Source organism: Cebus imitator, unplaced genomic scaffold (assembly GCF_001604975.1).
Source record: "Cebus imitator isolate Cc_AM_T3 unplaced genomic scaffold, Cebus_imitator-1.0 Scaffold339, whole genome shotgun sequence".
Taxonomy (NCBI): Eukaryota; Metazoa; Chordata; class Mammalia; order Primates; family Cebidae; genus Cebus; species Cebus imitator.
Window position 1 is genome coordinate 844976 of NW_016107654.1, and position 10132 is coordinate 855107.

A 10132-nucleotide genomic window follows, 5' to 3' on the forward strand; every position below is an offset into this window, starting at 1 on the left:
GAGCTGTCCAGTGTCGGGTCCCCGGTGTTTGTGGGAGAGCTGTCCTGTGCCGGGTCCCGGGTGTTTGTGGGGAGAGCCGTCCAGTGCCGGGTCCCGGGTGTTTGTGAGGAGAGCCGTCCAGTGCCGGGTCCCCGGTGTTTGTGGGGAGAGCTGTCCAGTGCCGGGTCCCGGGGGTTTGTGGGGAGAGCTGTCCAGTGCAGGGTTCCAGAATCTGCCTTTTGTTTCAGTAAGCTTGCCAAGACCCCGGAGCATGGTGCATTCAAAACTGCATGGCAGCCTGGGGATGTGGCTCCTGATGCACTCAAAGCTGGGTGGCAGCCTGGGGATGTGGCTCCTGGTGCACTCAAAGCTGCATGGCAGCCTGGGGATGTGGCTCCCGGAGCTCCGTGGAGGGCACTATCCACATCGCCAGGGCCAGAGCAGTGCAGCCCACACTCCCAGCCTGCAGCCTGCCCCAGCTCTGGGGCCGTCCTGTGGCCAGTGTGGGCAGCTGGGAACTCACCCTCTTGCCCGCCTGCGTGGCTGTCGCCTGCTGCGCCCTGCCTCGAGTGCTGAGCCACGAACCGTCCAGCCCTTTAGCGCCTACGATTCCACCTGCGGAACCGTCCGTAGGTAGTGGCCGTGGCTTCAAGTAAATCGCAGCTGACTTGCTTGCAGGCGTCCCCAGAGGACTGCGCTGCTGAGGTTGCCACGCGGCAGCGAGGGCCAACTTGCTTTAGAATCTTCCGGAAGCCAGAGACCAAAACCGACGCTTTGCTTCTCTTCCACCTGTCACCTGTTTCTGAATCTCCTGCAGGTCAGGGATAGAAAAGTGGATAAAAGGCGTTTTTCAGTGTGGGTTTTGGTTCTTGCCTCTCGGTTTCTTTCGCCCACTGAGGGCAGGCCTGGCCCGTGTCCTGCCGGCGCCGTGGGTGAAGTGGCTTGGGGACCTGTGGTTGCCCGGACTGTGGTCACCTCGCAGGCCAGCCCTCTGCCTGCCTGGAGAACAGGACCTCTGTCTTTATGGGATGATTAGTGCGGACAATGACCGCCGCCCCTGGTGGCCTGGGAGGCAGCGGACCAGAACGGAATCCCGGCAGCATGAGAAGTCACAGAGGCGCGGATGGCAGCTGAATGGCCACAGTTACCTTCTGAATGGATTAAATTTTAAAACCTCCGTGCGGTGGGGAGGCCTTGCCAGGAGGCTTTGAGTGCAAGACAAAGTGACAATGTGGTTTTGTGTCTCCACAGCTCCGGGAGGAAGCCTGGCGGGGGTTTGCTGCCCTGGATGACCCCCTGGCCGGGCTTCTGGACATGCTGGAGAGCAGCCGGGGCCGGCGGGGAGAGGGTCCCTCCCTGGAGGCCTGGGTCTCCCACCAGCTGCAGTGCTGGCTACAGGCACAGCCACGACCGGACCCAGCCCAGGTGTGCCCATGGGCTCTGTGACCCTTCAGCACAGTGGACCTGGCACCCACCTGCCCAGGCCTCTGCAGCCCACTGAGCAAGCCGGGGAAGGGCAGGGGGGTGCTGGGGGCTGTGGTCAAGGCCTAGCCCGTGGGCTTCACCCTCAGCCCCCTGACAGCCACGTGCTGAGACCGGCCTCACCCCTTCCATGCCCCAGCCCTGCAGGCCGCCCGAGGCCCACACACAGCCACAGTAACAGGTGCTGCCTCCCTGGGCCAGGCCTGCCCCAGCCAGCCCCATGGCTCTGCCCCTGGGTGCTGCGTCCAGTAAGCCCGGGTCCCGGCTCTTCCAGCACAGCCCGAGGCTGGAGCAACTGCAGGCCCGAGCGGTCAAGGTCCTCACTGAGAGTCCCCCCAGCCTTGCAGCACCACTGGCCAGCATCTTCCAGCTACAGGATGCAGACCGGAGCTGCCTGCTGGAGCACGTCCACCGCCTCTACCACGAGGGCAGGTTCAGAGAAGTGAGTGGCCCACGTGGCTGGGCCCACGTGGATGGGCCCACAGGGAAAGGGCTTCTCGGGCGGCGGGGCAGGGTTGCGCCTGGCTCAGGGCCGCCTGCGTGATGGGGGCTGTGTGGGGCTTCTGGTCTGCATGGAGGAATCAAGGACCTGGCAGTGGGAAGCCCATCAGCTGCACGTGGGGTGCAGGGTCCCAGGAGCCCTTCAGCTGCCTGAGCCGACAGGAATGTCAGAGCACAGCCAGTCCCAGGCCTGGTCTCCCCCACCGACTCCTGGTACCACGAGTCCTTTCCTCCCAAAGGTGACTCCTGGCCCCCATCGGGCCCTCAAACTCACAGGGTCCTAGGTGGGCCTGGCCCTGAGCTTTGGTCCAGCCACACCCACCATGCCCGTGAGTCTCTGTACCCGAGAATCCTACACAGAACCATGCAGGCGGCTGCCCTCCGTGGGTGTTTGTTCGTCACAGCCTCCTGGGCGCTGGGTGCTGTCTGCGTTCCCTAGAAGGAAACACTCCTGGAAGAGGCTGAGCAGAGGGGCTGTGGGAGTGGCTGGTACCAGCCCTGCCGCCCACGGCACCCCGCGTGGGGCCCACTCACCGGGCACAGTGTGGAGTGGGCCGGTGCCCGGCACACAGGACGAGGCTTGGGGCCAAGGCATCAGTCGTGCCCGGCACAGCCGACCAGGCATGAAACGCGTCTGCTCAGCATCCAGCCCCTTGTCGGCTGCTGGCGGGAGAGGCGGCTTTGCTCCCTTGTGGTCGGGGGCCGGGTCTCCGCCGTGTGGCAGAAGTGTGGGTTTGGAGCTACAGGCGTCTGGATGAGAACTGGTGGAATGCTAGGAAGCATGGAGATTTGCTGAGCCTCCTTTGTGAGCAATGCTGACTCTTAAGCCCAGAGGATTCCAAGAGCAAGACCAGGCCCTGGAGTCACAGCCACCGCCCCCCAAGCCTGGCCAAGCTGGGACTTGGGTTTGTGGGGAGCAGTGGGGAGTGGTGGGGCCTGCAGTGAGTAGGGAGGCGGCCACCTTGCGTGGGGTGGCTCTGAGCTGTTCCTGCAGCAACAGGGGGCCCCTGGGAATTCTCGGTGCCCTGAGATTGCAGATCCCCGCGCACATTCCAGGGTGCAGCAGGAGGTGCAGCAAAGAAGACCAGCGGTGCCTTTCCTGGGAGTGCCCTGCCCGGGGGTGTCCTGCCCGGGGGTGCCCTTCCTGGGGGTGTCCTGCCCGGGGGTGTCCTGCCTGGCGGTGCCCTGCCCGGGGGTGCCCTACCCGCCTGGGGGTGCCCTGCCCAGGGGTGCCCTGCCCGGGGGTTCCCTGCCCGGGGGTGCCCTGCCCGGGGGTGTCCTGCCTGGGGGTGTCCTGCCCGGGGGTTCCCTGCCCGGGGGTGTCCTTCCCAGGGATGTCCTGCCCAGGGGTGTCCTGCCTGGCAGTGCCCTGCCCGGGGGTGTCCTGCCCGGACGTGCCCTGCCCGGGGGTGTCGTGCCCGGGGGTGTCCTGCTTGGGGGTGCCCTGCCTGGGGTTGTTCTGCCTGGGGGTGACCTGTCCAGGGGTGCCCTGCCAGGGGTTGCTCAGTCCAGGGGTGCTTGGTTCAGGGTACACTGATGATGTATAAGTAGGCTGGCATTCGGGGACATCAGTCCGCCCCCTGCCTTGTCAGGGCCCTTCAGGGACATGCTGCTGAGACGCCGGGCCCTGCGTGGGGGCAGAGGCTGTCCCGACGGCACCCTGGGTTCCTCTTTCCAGCGAGAGCCCCTGGCCATGAGGAGCCGCATTGGAACCTGGGTGCAGGCATCGGGGCTGCCTGGCTGGGCCCTCGGAGGAGTGAGCCGAGCGTCGGCCGCCCCGGCCCCACCCCGCACTGTCGCAGCCTCTCACGGCTGGTGCGTGGCGCTGAGAAGCCACGATGGCCGGCGCGGGACAATGCCGGATGGAGGGTCCGCTCATGTGGCGCGACGCATTCTGTGCTGGCTGAATGGCGGCCGGGCCTGGACAGTGCAGGGAGGCAGAAGGCAGGCTAGGGTTTCGGCCGTCTTCTGTTACAGAGCCTTTCAAAGGCTGTCTGGGGCCGGCTGAATGTGCCTCCCTCACGCTCCGAGGCAGGAATCCCCACACAAAGGGGGTCTTGTCCCGCACAGGCCCCTTCTGCGAAGAAAGCCATTGTCCCCAGCGGGGCCGCCCGGCAGGCGATGCATGCTCCAGTGCCCACCGCCGCGCCCGGCCGAAAGGGGCCGCATTCAGGCCTGTCCGCTCGGATTAGCTGGGACTCACCACTCAATGTGCTGCGATATTTCATGTCGAGGGCAGCGGCTGGCTCTGGGCGGGATGAATGCCTGCTTTTGTCCGCTGAGTTATTTTATTTACATTTTTTAAACAGCTTATCAAGGTAAAAAGATAGCTTTGCTTTAAAAAAAAAAAAAAAAGGCCATCTTGGCTCCAGGCCCACGCAGAGGTGGGAGGCAGGGCCGTCACTGGGTTCCTCAGCCACTAAGCCTGGCACCTGCCAGCCTTCCTGCCCCTCCGAGTGGGGGCCCAGGGGAGCCAGGGAATGCCCTTCCCGATGGTCAGCACCACAGCCCCTCTGGATTTTCTTGTTCTTTTTTTTTTTCCCTGAAAGCCATGGCTCCTGGGCCTGTGTGGCCAAAGGTTTCTGCAGCCCCTCCGCCCCCCAGCTGGACGCCTTAGCCCTCTCTTGCTAGTGGGTGCCTCCCATCCTCCGGGCAGCCGAGGTCAGGAAGTGCCGCCTGGTGCAGGGTGGGCCCAGTGTGCCCATCTGTCCTCACGGCCCAGCCCCCAGCTCATTCCTCCCTGAGGTCCCCAACTCTTCACCTTCTGTCTGCTCCCTGAGCCTGGCTCTGGGGCCGGGTGACCTTTTTGTGCCTGCTGAGTCTCCCAAGTGGCCAGGCATGGGCAGTGGGCAGCTGCACACCATTCTCCCAGGGAGGTTTAGACAAATGACCAGACGCTGATTCTAAGCCAGGCAGGATCACAGTGAAAGGGCCATGCAGGAGCCCTAGGGCCTGAGACGGGGGACAGGCCAGGGAGCTTCCTGGAGGGGTGGGTCTGCCACCTGCCACCCCCAGTCCACAATCCCCATCACCAAGGCCACCCATGGAAGCCAGGCACTGCCCTTGTCACGGTGGAGCTGAGGGAGTGCCATCCTTGTCCTGTCCCCTGAGCTGCTAGGCCCCTGGCCCCCACCAGGCCCCAGGTACAAAACGTGGACATAGGAGCTGGGGGCCCCAGGACCCCTGCATGTCCAGAAAGCCCCCCTGGCCACAAGAGGCCCTGGGTGCCCAGAGAGCTCCTGCGGGCCCAGCAGAAATGTCCAGACACCGGATTGCCCTGGGCTCTGAATGGCCGTGAAGAGAAGGGCTCAGCTACGTACCTTGACCCCCTCTGACAGGGTCGAAGGGTAGCCAGGGTCGCAGCCTGTGGGACAGGGAGGCCAAGCTGCCCACCTGGGGAGCACTGCTGTACCCAGCCCTGCCCAGGTTCCTCCCCAAACCTGAGGCCTTCTAGGGCTCGGAAGGGTCATGTTTGGGGGGGACCCACCAAGGGCTACGGCCTGGAGCCTGAAGTCTGTCCTCAGAGGGAGGCCGGGTGCAGCAGCAGTGAGGGGATACCTTGGCCACCTGCCCTGGCTGGGCCCCCACCCCCTCCCACCTGCTGAGGGCCTGGTCCTAAGGACGTGATGGAGGAAGCCCCATCCTCCACCCCCCTGCACCTGACAGTGCCCACATGGGGTGGGAAGGGCGGAGGGAGGGGGAGTCATGACCACCCTATGGTTCTGAACACAGTGAGGTGTCCGGGCCTGCACTCCCGCCTTCCTGGGTTCTGGCAGCTTCTCAAGGGTATCCCTGATCCAGAAGGGGTCAGGGCCCTTGTGAGAAGCTGCGGGTGTCACTGCTGGGGTGGTCCCCGCGTGGTAGCCCCTGCGCCCAGCCCTATGCCCACCTCCCTGGCCCAGCGCCCCTCCCCACTGCCCCTCGGTCCCACCCCTCGGCCCCGAGACCCCCGCCCGGCCCTGCGCTCCTCCCTGCAGACCCGAGATCCCTGCCCCGGGCCCTCCGCCCCTCCCTACGGCCCGGAGATACCCGGCCCCCCTCTCCCCGGCCCTGCGCCCCTCCCCAAGGGCCTGAGACTTCCTCCCCGGGCCCTGCGCCCCTCCCTGTGGCCCCGAGACCCCAGCCCCCGGCCCTGCGCCCTGCGGGCCTGCTGGAGGCCTAGCCTCTTGGACCCCGGCCAGGCAGTGGAGGCGCCGGGTCAGCGCTGCGCAGGGAGAGGCCCCCGGACGCGCACGGGGGCTGGAAGCCGGGGCTGAGGCTTTCCCAGGCCGCTATTTTGGTCCTTTCTCTGGGCTGCGCGGGGGCGGGGCGCCGATGCTCCGCGGGCTGCTCTCGCGGGTCGTTTTTGCTGGTTATGGGAGCGCGTCTTATGGAAATTATTAATAGCCGCTCGGGCCCGCGGTACGTGCGGGCGCTCAGGGCCCTCCGTGCCCCGTCGCAGCGGCGTGGCCTGGGAGCGCTCGCGGGGTGCCCGTCGCCCGCCTCGTGGGAACAGCTAGGACCTCCCAGGCGTCGGGGTGTGCTGAGACCCTGCCCTGGGGTCCTCGGCCCTGGCCCCTCTGCCGTAGGCGCCAGGACTGGGCCCCGCATGTGGGTCACGTGGGAGGCCACGGCTTTGCCCCTTGCTTCGAGCCCACCTCCTTGCCCTCCGCGGGCTCATCAGCAAGCCCTGAGCCAGGCCCTGTGGACCAGGCTGCGTGGCCAGCACCGCACGAGTCCCTGCTGCCCCATTTAGGACCAGCCTGGGCCTCCCGCCTGTTCCAGCTCATGTGAGGCCGGGCCTGGCGGGGCTCAGCACAGGGCGCTTGTCTGCCAGGCCAGGCCCCTCAGCCTGAGGGCCACGTGGGTGGACACGGGGAGGCCCCACAGTCCGCCGCAGGGACCACGCGCTGTGCAGAAGGGTGATGGCCCCTCCCAGACCCTGAGTAATCTGTGCCTTTGTGTTTGCCAGGCAGTCATGCTGGGCACGACGTTGAAGCTGCAGCCAGAACTTGATGTTGAAAAGGTGAATGTCTTTCTCATGTAAATCGTTTAGGTTCAAACTTGGATAATGCCCAGGTTTCCAGGAACAGTGTTGGTGGAGGTGGGGAGTCCAGTGAGCCACAGGGAGAGGAAAGCAGGGCCATCGGGAGCCCCCAGACCAGTCCTGCTGGTGGGCTGACCCCAGCCGGGCGCAGCCGCACGTCCAGACACCCCATGCCCAGCGGTCCTCGGAAGCCCTGAGTGCTCTGTGCAGCAGCCAGGCCACCCCTTCCCTGGAGTGGCCACCAGGTGCCTCTCAGGACACGCAGCCCGCGTACTTCTGGGACCCTCTTCTGCTCCTTGTCTCCACTGCGCAGGGGCTAGGGGAGCAGTCACCTGTCTAACGGACTTTCCAGACAAACTTCCACACGGGAACTCTGTCCCCACCACGGGGACACAGGTGGAACTGGGGCAGGGCCAGGTGGGGACAGGATGCGTCCTGGTCTGCCTAAAGAGGGAGGGAATCCTCACCACAAAGGCCTCAGCCCTGTGCTCTGGGGACAGGTGCAGACTCCAGATCTGCAGGAGCTGGGGCCAGAGAGGGTTCTTGGGCTTTGCCTTCTGCCCGAGACCTGTCCCTGAGGGCACCGCCATGTAGGTGGGCCCCATGCAGTCCGGCTCCAGGCAGCCTCACCTGTGAGGCGGAGGAGGTGGGGAAGGGAGGTTAGGAGACTTCTTTGAGGGTCTCTGTCTAAGGGGCCTGGTTCTTGCTGAGGGAATGGCTGGCGTATCCCAAGGCCCAGCACCACAGCCAGGGAGTCCCCACCCTGGGGCCTCCTGGAGGCCCCGACAGCCTGTGGGGCGTGAGGGCCACTCGGGGGCAGTGCTGGTGTCACGTGCTTGGTTTGTCTCAGTCCTGCCTCCCCAGGTTTGGTGACAAATGAGCTTCCCAGAGTCCCCCTGCCTCTTAGAGCCTCCAGGCCTTCATGGAGATGGGGGTGGCCATAGAACCTACCAGAAGCCTGGGGCAGGTGTGTGTGAGCACAAAGGCAGGCCGGGCCCCTTTAGTTCTGACACTGCGGCTGCTAACTGGGTTGGTGGGAGGTGACTGGGGTTTTGGCCGAGGTGGCGGAGACTGTGGCCTGACTGTGCATCTCCCCCGCAGATGAGCGTCCCACTGCTCCTCCAGGACAAGGTGGCCCTCGTGGAGCGCTACGTGGCCGGCTTCCCAGACCTCCAGAGGAGGCTGCTGGCCCTCATGGACTCCTGGTGCCAGCCCGGCTTTGACATCAAGGATGTTGCCAGGTGAGTCCCGTGGACGCCGACAGCTGGCACCAGATGGCACCCTGGTTGAGGGGGCAGCGTGGCAGCAGGCACGTGGGAGAGCTGTCCCAGGAAGTTCTGATGTTTGGGACACGGCTGCATGTGACTGCAGCCGGGTGGCTGCCTCTGGAGAGGAGAGGCTGGGGCTGGCAGGAGCACTGCTGTCTTCCCCCAAGCAAAAGAGTTACCTGTTCTTAGAAAGACGGAAGCAATTCTCGGTGGCTCACAGTGGTAATCCCAGCACTTTGGGAGGCCAAGGCAGGTGGATCACCTGAGGTTGGTAGTTCAAGGCTAGCCTGGCCAACGTGGAAAAACCCTGTCTCTACTAAAAATACAAAAATTAGCCAGGCTCAGTGGCACGTGCCTGTAATCCCAGCCACTTGGAGGCTGAGGCAGGGGAATCGCTTGAACCCAGGAGGCTCTGCAGTGAGCCAAGATTGTGCCGTTGTACTCCAGCCTGGGCGACAAGAGTGAAACTCCGCCTCAAAAAACAACTAAAAGAAATATACATGGAAACTGGGAGGGTGAGGAAGACCCTGCAGTGTTAGATTTCATTGCAGGTATTGGTTTAAATTAATGATTTTTAAAATTTGTCCTAGCTCTGTGCTTTGAAAGGGCCTGGATGCAATGGCACCCCATAGCAATGAGCACACCTGGCTGCCAGCTCAGTCACCAGGTGCCATTCCCCACCGAAAGAAGCAAGGGCTTTTGGAGAATGGGCTGAGTGTGGAAGTGACAGTGGCAGTGGAGTATAACACCTTAACTGTTGAAGGCCCACAAGTCCACATTCATGCCCAAGGGAAGAGGAGGGAAAACTCTTCTTTATAATGTGTTCCAGCTATTAGCTGAGAAAGGAATGATACAATTAAAAATCACCATTTTGCAGCTCTCAATAAAGTCATAGATTCAGGCGCAGATCATCAAGGGACGCTAAGAAAGAAAGGGGTAAAATGTGAGTGACCGGCATCAGGAATGAAAGGGGCTTATTACAGACCTTGCAGATATTGACAGGGTAGCAAGGGGATGTTGTTTGCAACTTAATGCAAATGTACTTGACCATTTAGATATAATAGGCCATATTTTTGAAAAATACAATTTACCAAAACTGACACTAGCAGAAATAGAATATTTAAATAGTCCTATAGAGCTACTAAGTAAGTTGAATCCATAGTCTAAAGCTTTATTACAGAGAAAACTTTATTAGAACCCAGATGGTGTCAGCAGTGAATTTCTCAAACATTTAAGAAAGAAAGTGCTTCATGGTCGGGTGCAGTGGCTTGCCCCTGTAATCCCAGCACTTTGGAAGGCTGAGGTGGGCAGATCGCCTGGGGTCAGGAGTTCGAGACCAGCCTGACCAACATGGTGAAACCCCATCTCTACTAAAAATACCAAAATCAGCCAGGTGTGGTGGCGTGCGTCTGTAATCCCCTTAAACCAGGAGGCAGAGGTTGCAGTGAGCCGAGATCACTCCGCTGCACCCCAGCCTGGGCGACGGAGTAAGGCTCCATCTCAAAAAAAAAAAAAAATGCCTGGCACAGTGGGTCACACATATAATCCCAGCACTTTGGGAGGCAGAAACAGGCAGATCACGAGGTCAGCAGATCAAGACCACCCTGACCAACATGGTGAAACTCCATCTCTAGTAAAATACAAAACTCAGCCAGGCATAGTGGCATGCACCAGTGGTCCCAGCTACTCAGGAGGCTAAGGCAGGAGAATCGCTTGAGCCCAGGTGGTGGAGGTTGCAGTGAGCTGAGATCGCACCACTGCACTGCAGCCTGGCAACAGAGAAAGAGTCCATTGGAGAGAGACAGAAAGAGAGGAAGAGGGAAGGCTGGAAGGGGGAAGAGGGGAAGGGGGCAGGGGTAAAAGAAAGGAAAGAGAG

General features: G+C 62.4%; 2 protein-coding genes across 5 annotated transcripts in view; one reads left to right on the forward strand and one right to left on the reverse strand.

Annotated features, from left to right (window-relative positions):
- Positions 1 to 10132, reverse strand: part of C8G (complement C8 gamma chain) — a 618926-nt gene that overhangs the window by 208857 nt on the left and 399937 nt on the right. The window lies entirely within an intron of this gene.
- Positions 1 to 10132, forward strand: part of EXD3 (exonuclease 3'-5' domain containing 3) — a 96834-nt gene that overhangs the window by 33304 nt on the left and 53398 nt on the right. For 3 of the 4 annotated variants that reach the window (XM_017505468.2, XM_037730283.1, XM_017505466.2), the window contains exons 4-7: positions 1231 to 1404; positions 1736 to 1903; positions 6914 to 6967; positions 8090 to 8229. In XM_017505468.2, the coding sequence (XP_017360957.1) occupies positions 1231 to 1404; positions 1736 to 1903; positions 6914 to 6967; positions 8090 to 8229 (536 nt within the window). The remainder of the gene's footprint in view (positions 1 to 1230; positions 1405 to 1735; positions 1904 to 6913; positions 6968 to 8089; positions 8230 to 10132) is intronic. The other variant, XM_037730282.1, reaches the window with a different exon arrangement.